Source organism: Ochotona princeps, chromosome 27 (assembly GCF_030435755.1).
Source record: "Ochotona princeps isolate mOchPri1 chromosome 27, mOchPri1.hap1, whole genome shotgun sequence".
Lineage (NCBI taxonomy): Eukaryota > Metazoa > Chordata > Mammalia > Lagomorpha > Ochotonidae > Ochotona > Ochotona princeps.
This window is the reverse complement of record NC_080858.1, coordinates 16,202,665-16,220,748: the sequence shown is the minus strand read 5'-3', so window position 1 is coordinate 16,220,748 and position 18,084 is coordinate 16,202,665. Positions and strand designations below refer to the sequence as shown.

Below are 18,084 nucleotides of genomic sequence, written 5' to 3'. Positions count from 1 at the left end.
ACACTTGGTAGAGACAGCTTCAGTCTGTCTCTCTGGAGTCTCATTGTTCCATTTCGGCCTGTTTGCTCCATGTGGTGCACGACCCGGGGTCTGAATGTTGCTGGTCCTGGCAATATCCATCACTCCTTCTGCGCTGAATCTCCCATTTCTTACCTACTGGATCTTGTTTTACTTTCTCTCTTCCTCTTTCCTCACTGATACACATCCTTAGTGGCTGCTTGAGGAAGGGCGGAGGTTTTCTGAGTGCTTGCATGTATGGAAAGGTCTTTGTCCTAATGCTCAAAAGATTGCCGAGTGTAGAAGGACCTATGTGGTAGAAACATCTTCCTTTGTAAATTTTCAAACCACTACTTTCAAGTGTTTAAACAGCATTGCACCAAATATACAGGGAAATTCTGATGTTTGATCCTGATTTTCTCTTGTAGGTGTTACAGTTCGAGTGCCTCAAACCACCACCTACGTTGTCAACAGTGGATTAACCCTGGGATCAGCAGGGCCTCAGCTCACAGTGCATCACCGGCCACCGCAAGTGCATACCGTAAGAACTGCTACTTGGCTCCGCGGAATGTGCACCTGTGACGCTGGTGGTGTCCCAGTGCTTTGTAATATTGAAGGGAAATGATAGATCTGTTTTTCAGCCGAAGTTTATTCAACAAAATTGATCTTTGATCTCCTGTACTCTCTCCACTCTGAAGTTCATTGCTTACCCAGCCTGTCTTAGACATTGTAGCTGTATGATTATTTAATGTTAGTTACTTAAGTTAACTAAATCATTTTAGGGAAAAATAATTAGAGAGAATACAATAACCTGACCAATATTCATATTAGTCGTAGTTTACCTTTCAGTGTCTTAGCTAATTAGATACGGGTTTTTTTCTGTAATTTTACTTTTTTGCTTATTGATAGTGGATTGTACCCTTTTTCAGACATTCATAGGAATTTTTTTCAACTAGGTATAATCACTTTCTCACCAGATTATAAGGTGTATTCTTTGTGTTTTTACTATGAAGATCACTGGTACTGAGCATTAGGAAAGCCTAGAGTTTTAAAAATGTGTCATCAGACCTTTACAGCTTAGTTTATAAAAATCATCTCCTTAGTGGCAAACATATTAGAACTTTTTTTGTTTGATTTTTTGTTAAATGAATTTCACTTAAAGGATTCTTGTTTTAGAACTTAATGTATGAAGTCAATGAGTGACATATTCTTCTCTAAAAAATACTTATGTCTCTAACTTTGAAATCTCTTTTCTGAAGAAAGTATCTGCATCAGGTATTAACATGGGTTTAATGTTAATTAAACATTAAACATTTCATAGTAGTAGTCGTGAGGTTCTTGTGTTGCTCGGTCACTAGAGCTTCCCGTGGGGGCTGGCAGACGTCTCCGTAATCGAGCCGCATGACCTGTCTGTCCAAAGATACCTTAGACTCAGGGAAGAAGTTCCGCTGTTGTTTGCTCTAAGTCCCCTCACTTTCATAGCCCACTGCCTTTGCTTATGCCTTATGTATTGACTGAAAGATGTGTAACTATCTTTGCAGTGTATGAAGTCTTTACTATCCAATTCAAAATCACTTTTTTCCTTGCAGGACTATTGTACACTTTGAATATTAAATGTAGTTATATTTATACAAATTTGCTACTGTGTATATGACAGAACAGATCTAGGAAGTACAGTAGGAGTGTATATAGCCAATTGTTTGGGACGTGATTGATTATAGATCACCAGACAGGTTGTCGAATTAGGTATGGTAATTGGTATTTGTAAGAATTCAGCTTCTGTTTTTATGATCACTAAGTTGTCTGAATTCTAGCATACTAAACTAGTTCTTTCTATGCTCGTTGTAAATCTTTTGTTAGGAGCCCCCACGACCTGTGCACCCAGCACCCTTACCAGAAGCCCCACAGCCACAGCGTCTGCCCCCAGAAGCTGCCAGCACATCTCTGCCTCAGAAGCCACACTTGAAGCTAGCACGCGTTCAGAGTCAGAATGGCATTGTGCTGTCGTGGAGTGTCCTGGAGGTGGATCGCAGCTGTGCCACTGTGGATAGCTACCATCTCTACGCTTACCACGAGGAGCCCAGTGCCACCGTGCCCTCCCAGTGGAAAAAGATCGGGGAGGTGAAAGCACTTCCCTTGCCCATGGCATGCACTCTGACCCAGTTTGTCTCTGGCAGCAAGTACTACTTCGCAGTACGAGCCAAGGACATTTATGGACGCTTCGGACCATTCTGTGATCCACAGTCAACGGATGTGATCTCTTCTTCCCAGAGCAGTTAAACCTTGGAGCCTTTCTCTCTCCTATGTTTTTTTGTTTTTTTGTTTTTTGTTTTCTGTTTTTTTGGTCTTGTTTTTAATCTTGTGCATGATACCCAATGTAAAATCCACATTGTGCAAGATTTCCTGGACAGATGTGTGTATACACTACATTTGTTTATAACCAGAAGTGAAATAAACTCAGCCCGTAAAGCAAGAATCTTCCCGGACAATTCAAGCTTCAGGGTTTCGAGATGTAAATGTGTACCTTGCTTTAGTTTTGAGGTTGGGGAATAATATGTGCTGGTGTTCGGTGTTTTTTCTCTATTTATGTGTTTATTGCAATGGAGTTTCCCATTTTCATTCTCAAGTTTACCTCTCTTCCAGTGTGAAGTAGGTGGATCACAGAACCCGAGGTATATAACTAGCATGATTTTACTGCTAAAGGATGTGTAGGGTCATGATTTAAAGAGAATCTAAAAAAAAATCCAAAGAAAAAAGCTAACAGTTAAGTAGGCTAATTTGAACACAGCAGAGGATCTATTCATCTTATTTCTTTTTCTAGCTTTTTAATTAGTAAAATAAGATCTGCAGTAACTCTTCCCTTTTCTAATCTTTTTTTTTACATTTATTTTGTGCCTTAAAGATTAACTACAAAATTAAACATGGCCATGTTTTTTTCCCATTTCTCCATTATCTTTACCAAATAGAGCACACACAAACTCAAGACATTCTTCAGCCAAGGCCTTCATATATAAACCTTCATGTGTGTAAGTAAAAATTTTAGATGCTGTTTCTTCTAAGAATTATAGCTGCTTTTTTTGGTCATTGTTTAATTCTATGTTACAATGGACCAAGATAAAACCATATTATGTAAGAAAATGTTCTATCATACTTTGTACCATGTTGCACATTATGTTGAGATTATATGAAAGCAGGTCTTGTTCACTTTATCACCCAGAACATAGTAAACTTCACAAAATACAGTTAGCTGAAATATCAAGGGGGAAGCTCCTTTTCCTCTATTTTGTCATCCTTTCTGTCTTGACGGTGCCAAGTTGAGCCTGAGTTGATAGCCTTGGATAGAATTTAAAGTCCATCTTTTGGGATTATTTTTATATAACAGGTACATTACCTTGTGTATCTCCATTCCTCTCAAAGTTAATAAATTCAACACAGGTCATGGATTTTCAGTATGAGTGTGAGCCGTACTGGTCTTAGATTGGTGCTCTGAATGTAGACAGTGTCAGAACTGGAAAGCTGTTGAGTTTGAGAGATGGGGATGAGAGTGTTGTTAGGGCTATTTGAAAGAAATTCATGGGGTTTATGAAAGAATTTTTCAGTGCATCTTCCTTTACAATATTTCAGTTCATGTTTTTACATCTTCAAGATAAATTGGGCATCTTTCTCATAAGGGGGCAGCTATCTCTTTTATTAGTACTGTTTTATCTGCTTGGAAAAAAACTGTTCCTTAGAAAGTTTTCAATGGCCAGTGTGGATTTGGGGATGACTGATAATGAAGAGAGCCTACAGATAGCCAGAAATGCATATGCTGCAAGCCTTCCTTTCACATTAAGACCGTGGTGAAAACTTACTAGTCATTAATGCAGACTTCCACATTCTAGAACTAATGCTGATGCTAAAGAAGCTGCCGATGCTGTGACAGAATTTCAGAAAGGAAAAATCGGTGGCCTTCTGGATGGGCATGAACGCCTGCGTGTGCACTGGCAGCAGCAGCAGCAGTGCCGGGTGTTTGAGGTGACACCTCGCTACAGAAAAGCAAGCCCATGTTCCACATTTATTTTTATTGGTGGATTTTATGTCATGTGGTAACAGTTTATCTACCTACCCTACAAAACTTTGCCTTGATGAGTATTTTCACTATATTCACTAATCTTTTTTTCTTTCTCTTAACTTTTATAGGGTGGTTAGACCACGTCATCATTGTGGTTTGTGAGCCTTCTGTCAAAGGAAAAATAAATTCTCAAATAGTAACCCTATAAGGTTTACTACAATAACATAATTACAAAAAAGGGAATGTAATCATGTAATGAAAAAGAATATATAAGATGGTGTCCTCAGATAACCTGCTTTGGAATATGTGGCCAATAACCATTGTTGGATTTACTCAAAGGTGCTAGGCTAGAATGCTAGGTTGGCTTTTGTTTGGAGTAGGTTTTAATGTTAGTGTGTACATTTTGTCTGTTTTGCTTCTTCTGGAAGAGAGACTGGAGGATTCAGTTAGAAATAGCTACTGATGACATTTTAGTAGCAGTTCACACTCCATGATTATGTTTTGTTTGGCTCACGGTATCATTTCATGAAGTATTACAGATAAGCTCAACTATCCCATTTTGGGAATGCAAGTTTGCTACATGTATAGCCTGACAATACTTGTGTAGGTATTGCCTTATTGGAAATCCTGGAAACTTCTGATACTTCAGCTTAAAATGCTTAATATGGCATTTAAAGGTAACAGTCATGTTTGTTGCTCTCTACTTTGCACTTGGCCAGAGAAATTTTCACCGTGTTTTCGGTGTAAGCTTTTTTTAAGATTATGTTGTTATTAGTAGAGCTACAGATTGCAATTGAACTTCATGAGGTAATTTTTCTCTGGACTCCCTTTTAAAATATGCACAAGACTGTGTACTGTAGAGCACAGTGTATAATTTTATGAGAGAAGTGGAGAGCTTTCCTCCCTAAGAATATTGGGATACCATTTGCCTCCCCAAGAGGTGGTCCCCACACCCTCTCCCCCTGGCCAGGAGAGAAGGACCCTGAACACAGGGATGGACACACAGAAGCTGAGGCTGGGAGGGTGTGCCTCTCTGTACAAGTCTTCAGGCAGACTGTACCACACAACATTGGAGAAGTGTTAACTTCGTTTCTGATTTTTGCTCTTTTGCTTTAAATAATTTCCAAATTGTCATTTATTCGGCAGCGCTAGTATTACTGTTGCATGATATGCACTTACCTTGTCCTGTAAGTTTTCAGTACTGTACATGATCAGCAAAATAATACCTGTGGTACCCTCACCTGGCACAGCAGGGTGCTGCAGCCTGAATGTGCTCCCGACTGAGCTGAGGCCGGTTTGGTATCCTCAGTATTCCAGGGTGTTCTTTGTTGTTGTTGTTTTCTCGTTTGCCCATGGCTGATCTTTGATTTGCAGAGAAACCATGTCCCAGTAATATATTATTGTGGAGAATTCTGTCTAAAACTAGTTTATGATTCTGCCTTCTCTTTTTACTGGGCAGTTTTCTTTTTCCTTTGTTAAACTTGGATACACGCACCCAAAAAGCAGAGTAAGTCTCCTGTGGCTTTCCTTAGCATGGTGGATTTATATAATTCCACAAAGTCATCCCCCCCTTGAGCCGGCCAGTAGGGAGGAACAGAATAGTACGAATGCGTCTGTCTTCTCTTCTTCAAATAACTTTATCATGGGAAAATAAGCTTTTGTTTATTTGTAGTATCAAGTAAGTTTACTCATCATTTGTATTTAAATGTTATCCTTTTGTTGATCGAGGGTTTTTCTTTCTCTTTTTTTGGTGTTTTTATTTTTGTAAATAGGGTAACTGGGCAATCAAACACCTTTTGGGGATCCTGGCCTTAGTATTTTATTAGTCATTTCAAAACTAAATATTAAAATAAGCCCTTCGTAGGAAACTTGCATCCTGACTTTTCTTTATTGCAAAGTGTAAATATTAAGACAATGTATAAGGCCTTCCTAATGTCTAATATAAACTGGGCACGTTGTCCTATTTTTATTAGGTTTTGAAGGTTTTTGTGGGTAATTTTTTTTTTCCTTTTTTAATGTATAGTAGAGTGGTGTCTGTGTAACTGTTAACTGTAGTGGGGTTTTGTCCAACAAGCCTGAAATTTATACTTTGAAATAAAAAACTGGGTTTTTAACATTCCGAGTACTCTGATTATTCTCAGCCCTTGTGTTTATTTGAAGTCATCCTACCTTACTGTTCATTGTGGCTTATTCACCGTAGATGGCAGCCCAGGATGCTTAAACACACACTTCCTTGCAGTGTTGCCTCCTGATCACATACACCCCCTTTCAGTTCTGACTTCATTGCTTTGTGTCCAAACTTGCAACACAGAAAGACTTGCCAGATGCCTGTCAGCGACCAGAAGAGCCACACTTCGGGAGTGTGTGCTTTTTTTTTTTAAAGATTTATTTTTATTGGAAAGGCAGATATACAGAGAGGAAGATCTTCCGTCCAATGATTAACTCCACAAGCAGCCACAACTGCCAGAGCTGAGCCAATCTGAAACCAGGAGGCCAGAGCCTCTTTTGGGTCTCCCACGTGGGTGCAGGGTCCCAAGGTTTTGGGCCATCCTCCACTGCTTTCCCAGGCCACAAGCAGGGAGCTGGATGGGAAGTGGGGCTGCCAGGATTAGAACTGGCGTCCGTATGGGATCCTGGCGTGTGCAAGGCGAGGACCTCAGCAGAAGGTGGGCTTTTGAGGCCACAACTTCACTATTCCTGAGGACTTTGTCATTCAGAGCCTGGGAGGAGTACAGGTCCTTATGACCTGCAAGTGGCACCCAACGCAGATGCCTCAGCCCTGCCACCCAGCTGCGTAAGGCGCCCTAGTTGATGTGTGAGCACTGTTAGTAGGTATGAAAGGACAATAACAAATTTGAGTGAATGAGGGAGCAGTTGTGACACCTTGTCTGTCATTTGCACGCTGAAGCCATCTGTTACTTGTCATACAGGGACACGAACTTATAAAAGTTCATATAGAAGTCGGAGATGGGGCCCGGTACGATAGCATAGTGGTTAAAGTCCTTGCCTTGCACACGCCGGGATCCGGGCCACCCTGCTTCCCATCCAGCTCTCTGCTTGTGGCCTGAGAAAGCAGTGGAGGACGGCCCAAAGCCTTGGGAACCTGCACCTGTGTGGGAGACCAGGAAGAGCTCCTGCTTCCTGGCTTCGGATTGGCACAGCTCCAGCCGTTGCAGCTGCTTGGGGAGTGAATCATTGGACAGAAGATCTTCCTCTGTGTCTCTCCTCTTCTCTGTATATCTGCCTTTCCAATAAAAAAAAAATGTCACAGATGAATCTATTTGGGTACATAGTATTTTTGAGATCATTTTATTTGTTGTATGAACTTTTTGAAGAGACCATAATATATGATTTCCAAACAATTTTTCACCAAGTAATGTTTAACTCTGTAATGGTGTTGTCTAGGAATTTCTGGAAATAACTACACACACAGTTTCGTTGGTTTTTTTTTTTTTTGAAGATTTATTCAGTTTGTTACAAAGTCAGATATACAGAGAGGAGGAGAGGAGGAGAGATAGAGAGGAAGATCTTCCATCCGATGATTCACTCCCCAAGTGAGCCGCAACAGCTGGTGCACGCCGATCCGAAGCCGGGAACCTGGAACCTCTTCCGGGTCTCCCACGCGGGTGCAGTGTCCCAATGCATTGGGCCGTCCTCGACTGCTTTCCCAGGCCACAAGCAGGGAGCTGGATGGGAAGTGGAGCTGCCGGGATTAGAACCGGCGCCCATATGGGATCCCGGGGCGTTTAAGGCGAGGACTTTAGCCGCTAGGCCACGCCACCGGGCCCAACACACACTGTTTCTTTTACGATGCTACACTATGCAGTGAATGCTTGCTGTTAAAAATCTAGAGAATACATCCGCCCTAGGAATGTTTAGGTTCAATTCCTGGCTCCACTGTAACTCCCGGTTTCTCCCCACTGCAGACCCTGGGAACCGGTAAGGCTAGCCCAAGAAATGGAGTCCCTGCCACCACGTGGGAGCCTGGCTACTGGCTAGTGTGAGCATTTAGGGTGAACCCGCAAAAGGAGCGCTCCTTCTGGATCCCTCTGGATAGTTCTGCCTTGCACTTTCCCTGTTCCCCTCCCCCCCCACTCAAAGGAATCAGTGGAAAATCAAAGTGATTTAATGTATTTTATTAAGAATGCTTTGACAAGAAAAAACATAGCAAAATAGTGCCTTTGGTATCTTTTTATCTGCCTTCTATTTCATTCTGTTACCTTCAGCTTCATCCTCCCTCATCTTTTTCAAAATCGGTTTCATGGTAATAAAATCAAAATTGTAGGCGTCTGGCATGCCCTGATGAAGGGTTTTGTTGAATTGATTCCAGTGGAAAACAGGGAGCCCGCCCTGTACGGTGGGGCCACTGACGGCATAGGCTGTATACTGGGAAGCTAGGTGGACATCTGACACCTGCAAAAGAGGTGAGGACATTTTAGAAAACCATTTGAAGCATGCAGGTCACTGCATCTGTGTGTTCCACCCCATACTCTAAATTCCCAGTTTGAGCATCCGATAAATCCTCTCACAAGCTCACTTATCTTTCCAGATGTTCTCATCTGGATCCAGTTGGCACTGGAATGTGAATGACTAGCAGAAGTATGCTATCTTGGGTCTTTGGCTCTCAGAAACAACCACTGGGAGCAGGAGATCTTTAGAAGGAGGAAAAAAAAAACCTCTTGTAACTTGATTTGCCCTGTATTCAAAATGAATGTAAAGAGAAAAAGTATATTTTTAAAGTATATCCTCCAGAAACTTGACAAAAATACCAAGGCAGGCCTTGTCTGCAAAAGGTAATGTTTGGTGAATGGAAGCTCAGCTTCCTAGGCAAAACAGGAGAAATGATTTTCTTTGGATTGTCAGGGAGAGGTCTTCCAAACATTAATGGAAAACAGGTATTGCGAAGGAACATACAGATTTTATTTCTGTCTAGTCCCCCAATAAGCCACCTTTTCATCCTAATTTCCATGAACTTTTTGAAGTCCCACTTTTCACCTACTTTGCTCAATGTTTGCAAATACCATTAAAACACAGCAGACCATCGCTTCAGCTCACAGCTGTATTTCTTTGCATTACGTGACATGCTGACAATCACAAAGGGTAAAGCTTGGTTATCAAACAGCTAGAAAGCATGTTGTGCTTAAACTGGGTGCTGGATTCTACAGCACGTCCCATTTAGTTATCCCAGTGACAGTAAGGCGTAGCTGGTATTGGCATTTCTATGATTTTCTGCCCCAAGCATAGGAACAATTCACACCTTAAAGATTTCTTTCAGCATTTAGGATAGGTGGTGCAAATGGAGACACCTGACCACCAAGTAGCTAAGTCTGCCCTTGGACTTCCCGTACCCCTGGTGTGCGGGTAAATGCTTAGCACCCAGCAGAGGCTGGGGGTGGGGAAAGGCCCCGATTTATAGTGTTTACTGATTGCCAAGGTGTCGGTGGTCCCACTGTAGATGACTGACTCCAACAGTTGGTTCTTACCTGCTCACACGAGGCTGCTTCACCCGTGGCCCTGCTCACCCGTGGCCCTGTTTGGTACTGGTCATATTACATCACAGCACTTAACAATTTCAATATGGTAAATAAATAAATAAATAAAATCTCTGCAGCTTTGTTGCAGCCTGCATGCTGGTGGAAGTTACCTTTGTGTCATAGCAACCAAAGGGAACTGGGTTAGTCTTGGTGAGGTCCAAGCGGCAGCATATGGTACGGCAGGGATCACCCCGACTGTAAGGATCCGATTCATAATCTAGGAAGTGGAGTGATGGGAAGAACTTGAGTCCTGGCTATTCTGTGAGCAGGTTAGCCACAGTAACGATTTGGGACCTGTTAAAGACTAGGCAATCAGAGAGCACCCGTGCAAGCTCCAGGCCCACCCACTGCCACATACAGACATCTTCCTTGGCTCATTCGCACATCCAGCCTGCCTCAAGAACCTCACACAGTGAGGCACAGATGGACGCAGGAGACCAGTAGATAAATATTCTGTTTTCCCAATAAAAGAAAGGTCAATTTGACATTGATGCTGTTTCCAATAAAAGAGATGTCAACTTGACACTGATGATGTTCATCAAAAATAAAGCATGAATATTTTTGCTATTAGTTGTCTTTGTCCATGACACCTGTGTGGGAGGGAAAAAGAAACCCTGCATAGTTCTGGGGTTTTTGTTTTGTTTTTCATTTTACATATCAGTTTTCCAATTAAAAGACCTGTAGTCGTTTCTCTGTCAAAACTCTAGTTGTTCAATTTATGTAGAGTGTTGATTCCCAAATACTCAACTCAAATAACTTCTTATAAAATTCCTTCTGATGATGAACTTCATGGATTCTTTATCCATGGGGAAGAAAAGGAGTTTTGAAGAACGAGTCTTCAGAAATGGGCTACGTACTGTTGTATCGCATGATGTATTTCATGGATGTCATATCCTTCACTCTCCCTTGGTCTCGGCGGAAGATTTTGGCTCGTGGACATAAATCATAGGAGAAGTCCAGGCCCAGCCTCTTAACATACAGTGGGTAGCCACTCAAGTTGTAGACCTTTTCATGAAAAGGAATATTGTAGGAGGGCCAATATCCTGATTAGGAATGAGCAGAAGGGAAAGGGTAGAGAGAGAAGAGAGGGAACAAGAGGGTAAGTTAATGATACTTTGTTCTGAAAATTGGCACAGGTTAGTGATTTCAAAGTAATACTGTATAGAAAATAACACTGTAAATGTGAAGTAAGCTAGCGAAACATCCTTTTGGATTTCTGGAATTTCTTAAGCCCTTAGATGATTTCATTTGGGGAGGAAAGAGCATTAGAATTTATGTCTTTACCCCCAAATTCTTACATTATGTACCAGAAAAACAGCATTGTTTATACAGTGAAATGAAGCATAATGCAAAGTGGTTTGGCTACTGAAATGACACAGGATGGTTCACAACATGGCCCTAAAAGAAAAGATTCAAAGTGCTAATCTTTAGATAGTGGAGGAAGACAGCACTGGGAGTCAGAAACCCGAAATTCCAGCATCAGTCCTGAACACTAGGTACTAGGTAGTGCACTTCATTTTCTGCAGGGAGTGGGAAGGCAGGTCTGTCATGTAAGGTCTGGTGATGAAGATTGCATTATTCACATCTTCCTGGTGTGCTAAGGCTACTGAGTACATTAGCCCCTCAGCACCAAACAGCAGCCCAAACACAAGCCGTATTTCGGCCTGGGTGACGGCCAATGGGACAGTCACACGGCGACAGCCTCGCCATAGTCCCCGGCTCATCTCTGCTTTTTTTCTTTTTCTTTTTTGCTGCCATGGGCAGGATAGAGGCGAACTTATTAAGAAAACACAAGAGACACGCCATTAATCCCATGCTGGGACACAGCCCACCAAGGAGGAACGGAAGTAAGGATAGTGTGGAAATTATAGGGCAAAATCAGGTTTGTTGTTAGACCACATCAAAGAGTCTCAGGAGTTCGGAGTGCCTGCATTTGAAGCCTGTTGCGGCCACTATGCGGTATATCACCTTGGAAAGGCTACTAAACTTCTCTGTACCTCAGTTTCTTCATCTTTATAAGGGAAACAATCATAAAACTTAACAACAGGTGGTCTTACAGTAGTTTCGTGGGTTCTGGGAGCAAAATCACAAAGGACTCAAGTCCATCTGTTACCAACAAGAGTCCAAAGGACTTGGAGCCAGCCCTTGTCCCCTCTCCCCCATCCAGGCATGCTACTGGTTAAGGTATAGATTCACAGGTGCTCAACCTGGTCCTCCTTTGCCCGTGAAAGCCAGTGTTTCACCTTCTCCCATCATACAGTCTCCCTTCGTACAACCACACATCATATATTCTGCCATGCACGTGTGTGCGCATATACTCATCTGACTTCCAGACTTGGGTCATCAAGATACCTTTCCGTAGAATATCCGTTTGTTCAGAATATTCTACATATGTAGGAATCTGCTCCACAATGTACAGAGTGCCTTTGTCAAGGCTGTAGTTCAGCTTCACCCTCTTCAGGTCTAGGACCATGTACTGATTATTATAGGTACCTAGAGTGGCAGGAGACATGAAGAGAAAGCTGAGGACGGCTTGACTGGCTAACAACCCTGAACACACGTTTATGCCTTAAAAAAATACTCTGCAGGGCCACTTACCAGAGTTGTATTTTGAAAAGACCTCTGCCCACCTGTTGCCATTGTCTGCCATCATGTTGGCCACGCGGACTCTTTGCCAGGCCAGGAGACTTTCGGGCGTCACCTGCTTTCTCAGAGTATGATTATACACATTGTTGGTGGTCTGCAGCAATATCAGCCCACTACTGAGGATGTAGAAGTCATCCAGAGACTCCAGAAACCCTACGGGGAAACAAACCCACACAGTAGTACATGCGTGCCCGGGATGCAGAGCCTCTCACACATAAGGCAGTTGGCAAAGAGTTCTGTTTTTCCATCGCTTGGTTGACAGGCAGAAAGAACTTCATCTGCTTGTTCACTCCCCCAAGACATCCAGAAATGAATGGGGGCCAAGCCTAGAGCTAGGAAATCCAGGCCTCATGGCAGGAACCCAATTAATTACTTGAACTATCCACAGCTGCCTCCTGGGTAGACATAAGCAATAAACTGTGAACGGAGCCAACACTCAAACCCAGCACTCCAGCTTGGAACCAAGGCGTCTTAGCTGCTAAGCTAAGCACCTGTTCCCTGGATATCATTTTCCTTGATTTGCAGTATCGTCTCCTAGGTTTTGCTCACCTCTGTAGTAATTTTCCAACTGCCACTTAGGAAGGGGACAGTGGACCACCACCCTTGGATTCTCCACTGGAAGCTGTTGATTTTATAGTAAGTGACAGGCATATTCCAGGTTTCCAAAATGGAACACAGGGAATTCCACTTGTTAAGATTTTGTTAAAGGAATATTAGTGGGGAGTTGGGGGGCAGACAGGGAGGACGCATGGAGAGAACGTTAAAACACAAGGGCTGTGGTCCCGGCACAGTGAGTGACGTGGCCACCTGTGGTGCCAGCATCCTACATGAGTATCAGTTCATGCCCAGCTGCTCGACTTCCAATCCAGCTCCCTTCTACTGGCTCCAGCGCTTGGGCCCCTGCCACACACACGGGAGACCTGCGTGCAGCTCCTGGCTCCTGCCTGCAGCCTGGCCTGGCAGCCCTAGCTATTTGGAAGTGAGTATGATTCTCTCTTTCTCTCCTTCCAGCCACCCACCTTCTTTCAAATACATTAACAAATCTCAAAACAAAAAATCAACGTTCATAAAAGTGAATACTGTTTTGAAGCTAGGACATTGCCATTCCTGGCCAGTGTATATATGTAAGATTTATTTATTTATTTTGAAAGTCACAGACAGGGGATGATGCAGAGAGAGGGTCTTCCACCACTGGCCTGCTCCCCAGATGGCCAGCACTGGGCCAGCTCAAAGCCAGGAGCTTCATTTGAACCTCATACAAGGGTTGCAGGAGTCCAAATACTTGGACCATCTTCTACTGCTTTTCCCAGGCCATTAGCAGGGAGCTGGGTTTAAAGTGAAGCAGCCAGGACCCGACCCACATAGCAGGTGGTGGGTTTACGGTCTACGCCACAGCGTCAGCCTCTCATACATGTTGGGCACAAAAGAGGAAATCAGTTAAGCCTCAAGTCTTTTCTAGAGACCTGTTCTGTGTACACACAGGTGAGTGTAGAAGGGATGGGATACAAACTGGTGACAGAGCACTGCCCTAAGTACCTAGCAAGTAGTGGACAGGCGGTCAGTACTAAGGCAGTGTCAGAGCAGAGGTCCAGGGAGACAGCAAGGCCCACGGGGACCAGCCCCTGCCCCCCGCATGTCACTTGCAGAGACGAACCTGCCCCTTGTGCCACAGGCAGCCACAGCAGAGGCACTGTGTGTGAGGAATGGGCCTCCGCCTGGCACCCAGTCTTGTGACCTTGACCTTCCAGAATAGAAATGAATTGCTATTGCTCATCAATTACTCGGTCTACAGTATCTGCCCAAGCAGAAGACACTGAGACCACCCCAAACCTCCACCTCTTTTCCACAGTTTTTCTTACGTTTGCCATATTTGAGAACTGCTTTTTTTTTTTTTTTCATAGACAAGTAAAAAGAGCAAAACAAGATAATGTGTTGTGACAGGGTCATTTCTCAGGCATGGGGAAAGCACTGACCTGCCCTAAGCTGTTTGATACTTAAACCCCCATCTGCCAGTCAATCCATCTTTGTTCCAGGTATTGACAGCGGCCCTGGAGCTTTCTCAGGCTGCTCGCTGCTCCCTTCTGTTCACCCCAAGCTTCCACCAGAGCCCGTACAGTGAGAAAATATTTTGTGGTGCTATCTGCCATGGGAAAATACTTTTCTTTCTCACTTCCGGCCAGCCACTGCCTCGGGGCGTGAGACTCCACAGCCCTGCCGCCTTCTCCAAGAGCCAAGTCTGTGCTATCCTGCCTGCCCGCCAAGACCCTCACTGAGCACTGTTTCTCCTTCTAGTGATTAGTCTTGAATTGAAGGAGTAGTTGACTCTGCCTGTTCCTGCAGTAGGAATGCCAGTATCGAAGGGCTGTGGCCACTCTATCCAGGCCTTGCTGTCAAGTCAGCTATCTGACATGGTCTAACATCTGAGACTTTACAACGTCTCTGAAGGTTTCATAGAGGAAACATAAATATGGGTTCCTATTTAACCAACATTCTGTTCTTATCATCCAAGTCCAAATGAAATTGATCTTCAATAATAATTCGACCTAATTTAGAGTTTATTGTTTATTTATTTTTTTATCTCCTCCATGTCAGGTAAGATACTGCTCCTGTCTTGCTGGCTAGCCAGGTGCATCACAGGTGCTTAATAAATGTGAAATCCAAAGGAGAGAGAGAAGACGGGATGCCTAACACCGACCCTGCGTTCACCACGTACCAGATGCCTTGCGTTAGGACGGATGCTATCCTTTCATCTTCACAAAGAGCTCAGGGTAGTTTTGTAAGCTCTTGGAAGCTCATAAACAGCACTCTCAGGAATAAAGCTAACACTGAACATATGCCTGACCAGTGTAATGGGAGCCCGCATGTGGTCACACACATGGCGCAACACTTCACACACACAATGGAACAAATACATTAGAAACAATTAAAAAGAGTGAGTCATGGGGAGTTGCATACTTAGACAGGGTGGAGTTGGGGGGAACCACCTTATGACCAGTTAATCAAGAAAAGCACAGGAAGTAAGGTTGGATTGCCAGAAATAAAGTAAAGGGCGGAAGCCTCCTGAATGAAGCAATGACAGGTGTTCAAGACTCCTGCAGCCTGGCAGAAGACACCAGAGGCTGGAACGGTGCACAGGGGGGAGATAAAAGGATGCATAAAGTGCTACAAAAATCTGTCCCTGCATTGGAATCTATGCCGTAGTTCTATTACTTCTTTCCTTCCGTTGGCTCTTGAAAACAAAGGTCTTGAATATTGATAAGGCCTAACTTATGGATTACTTGTAAATATTTCAGCTTTATTACCAAAAGCTCTTATGGTCAAACTGGTAACACTGAACTACTAAAAGTAATTACAGTACAGTAAAAATGTTTATATCCTTATTGTCACATAGGTCATCATATCATAGTCTGGGGAGATATTCAGACCCTGGATTAGGAAGACATGTCCAAAGTTTTCATGGGACTTTAAGTCTCCTCATCTATCCTGGGATGCAGTTAACTTGCAAGTGCGTGTACTTCAAATAAGGAAAGGCTGACCTGATGCCTGCAACCCGGACTCTGACGACAGGCCATGGACCCAGTGTTCTAGACTCACCCGAACTATTTGTCACGACTGCCCCAGCCTGTGGATCACACTTCGGGACTCCGCATTTTTGGCCAGCTCCACGGGAACATTTTCCTGTAGGAGGTTTGTGTACAGGGGTGGGGCAGACGAGGCAGCACAAGGCAGGAGCACACGGCGCGGCCTGCTCCCAGGCCTTGACTGGGAAGCCTCTGTTCCCTCAGGACCCTCATCATCATCACCGCAATCCTCAATGAAAAGCACTTGGAGTGGCTTCTAGCTTTTGTCCCCACACCCACCCAGCATGCAAGAAGCCCTAATAATCCAGGGCTTTTTTTCATCTTAACATTTAACAGTGCAAACAGTTTTGGGGGAAAGAATCTTATCAGATATATTGCATTTGAACATACTATTGAGCAGCTGTTTTGTGTGAACTACTTCTCTGAAATGGTTTCTTTTGAAATGTTTAAATAATTATTATTTTCATCTCATGTGAAAGATAAACACCTTCCCTCTATTATTTGAAAAATGCAGAGGAACGACCTTCCCTGTTAGGTAAACATAAAACAATACAGACCAAATGCATTGTGTCAGTCACATAGCCAGGTACACAGTACGGTTCAAAGAAATATTAGGATTTTTCTGATTTTTTTTTTCAAGTGGAACACAAGTTTTGAGAAAGATTTAAAACTTGACTGCTGCCTAAGTTCCATAAAACTAGCCAGGTTTTGTTCCTGTCATTATCAGCATATGAATACGAGTTAGTTCCAGGATACAAACCCTGTACTGAACACACAGGTCTGCTTCTGCAATGCCTTCCTAACAGTCTCTGAACAAACATCCTATTTTCAAAGCAAAAGTGTGAAAGGGAAGGTAGTAGGAACAGAGATCCACAGCTTATAATAGGAACTAAGATCTCTTGCAGGAAGTGGGAAACTTTTCTGCCAAGGGCATCACTTTCAAGCCATCCCAACTTATCAATTCACAAATCAGCCTGCTTTGGATTAACTGCCTCTGGTTGCCTTGGCAGGGCCAGGTCAAATATCACAGACCTTACATGACCTGCAGGGCCTGTGGCCCCTCAGGGGTTCCCCACCGTCAATCCTCCCGTTTTTTTCCTCTTTATCCCTTCCGGTTCCCACGTGTTCCCATCAGAATGAATCACCATTATCTGTCTCCTTATCACCTTCCTTTCTTTCCTTCTATACATAGTCATTCAACTGCATCGGTGTTTAAGAGTGCTAGCCCTGGATACAGACAGAACTGTGGGACAAAGGCTCTGAGTGAATTATGCACAAGGCATACCTGGCAAGCATAAAGGAAGAACAGCTTCCTCACACTGAAGATCAGTGAAGCCTTTAAAATTTTTTTAAGATTTATATTTATTAGTAAAGTGATTTACAGAGAGAAGAAGACATAGAAAGATCTTCTGTCCACTGGTTCACTCCCCAAGTGGCTTCAACGGCCAGAGCTGAACTGTTTCAAAGCCAGGAACCAGGAGCTTCCTCTGGTTCTCCGGCATGGGTGCAGGGTCCCAAGGTCTTGGGCCATCCTCTACTGCTTTCTCAGGTCACAAGCAGGGAGCTGGATGGGAAGTGGTGCAGCCAGGACATGAGCCGGTGCCCATATGGGATCCCAGCACTTGCAAGGTTAGGATTCAGCCACTGAGCCATTGTGCTGGGTCCCCTAACCCGCAATAGTGAAGCCTTCTTACAGGAGCTCTGGTGCAGCTGCTGGTTAGTGTGACAAACACTTGAGTAATATGTATTTATGGTCAGTATCTCTCACGAATAGCTATTATAATAAGGGCATAAATTATTTAAAACTAATGAATGGTTCTAGAAAAGTGACCAAAGGCAGAGAGAAACTGAATACTGGTACAGCATTGGCTAAGAATGAGTTTAAGCTTCTGTAGCTCCAGTGTGCTGCCTGCCCCTGTTAGGGCCTAAACAGTGTTCCCTCCAAATTCTCATTACAAATTGTGATACCATACTTAGAACATGACTGCATTAGCTGACGGGGCCTTCAGAGAGGTGTTTTAACTGAACAGATAAGATGGGTAAGACCAAGTCCGACCTCTATAAAGGCTGGTATCCTAGTAAGAACACAGGGAGTTGCCAGGGACATACACACACTGAAAAGCCTGGCACACAGTGAGAAGGTGATCATCCATAAGCCAGTAAGAAAAACACTTTCAGAGAAACCAAACCCAGCAACACCTTGCTCTTGGAAGTTTATGTAAAGCCTCCAAAACCATGAGCAAATAAATGTACATTGTTCAATCTACCCAGACTA

The 18,084-nt window shown here is 43.5% G+C and overlaps 2 protein-coding genes across 10 annotated transcripts in view; one reads left to right on the top strand and one right to left on the bottom strand.

Annotated features, from left to right (window-relative positions):
• Positions 1-3,667, top strand: part of ATF7IP (activating transcription factor 7 interacting protein) — an 84,779-nt gene extending 81,112 nt beyond the window's left edge. For all 8 annotated transcript variants that reach the window (XM_058655992.1, XM_058655985.1, XM_058655993.1 and 5 more), the window contains 2 exons: positions 426-538; positions 1,858-3,667. In XM_058655992.1, coding sequence (XP_058511975.1) covers positions 426-538; positions 1,858-2,277 — 533 coding nt within the window. In that variant the 3' untranslated portion in view covers positions 2,278-3,667. The remainder of the gene's footprint in view (positions 1-425; positions 539-1,857) is intronic.
• Positions 3,668-8,168: 4,501 nt separating this feature from the next.
• PLBD1 (phospholipase B domain containing 1) overlaps positions 8,169-18,084 on the bottom strand; it is a 45,307-nt gene continuing 35,391 nt past the window's right edge. For both annotated transcript variants that reach the window (XM_036497322.2, XM_058655763.1), the window contains exons 7-11: positions 12,181-12,381; positions 11,935-12,075; positions 10,440-10,625; positions 9,693-9,799; positions 8,169-8,461 (exon numbers count right to left, since the gene is read on the bottom strand). In XM_036497322.2, coding sequence (XP_036353215.2) covers positions 8,252-8,461; positions 9,693-9,799; positions 10,440-10,625; positions 11,935-12,075; positions 12,181-12,381 — 845 coding nt within the window. In that variant the 3' untranslated portion in view covers positions 8,169-8,251. The remainder of the gene's footprint in view (positions 8,462-9,692; positions 9,800-10,439; positions 10,626-11,934; positions 12,076-12,180; positions 12,382-18,084) is intronic.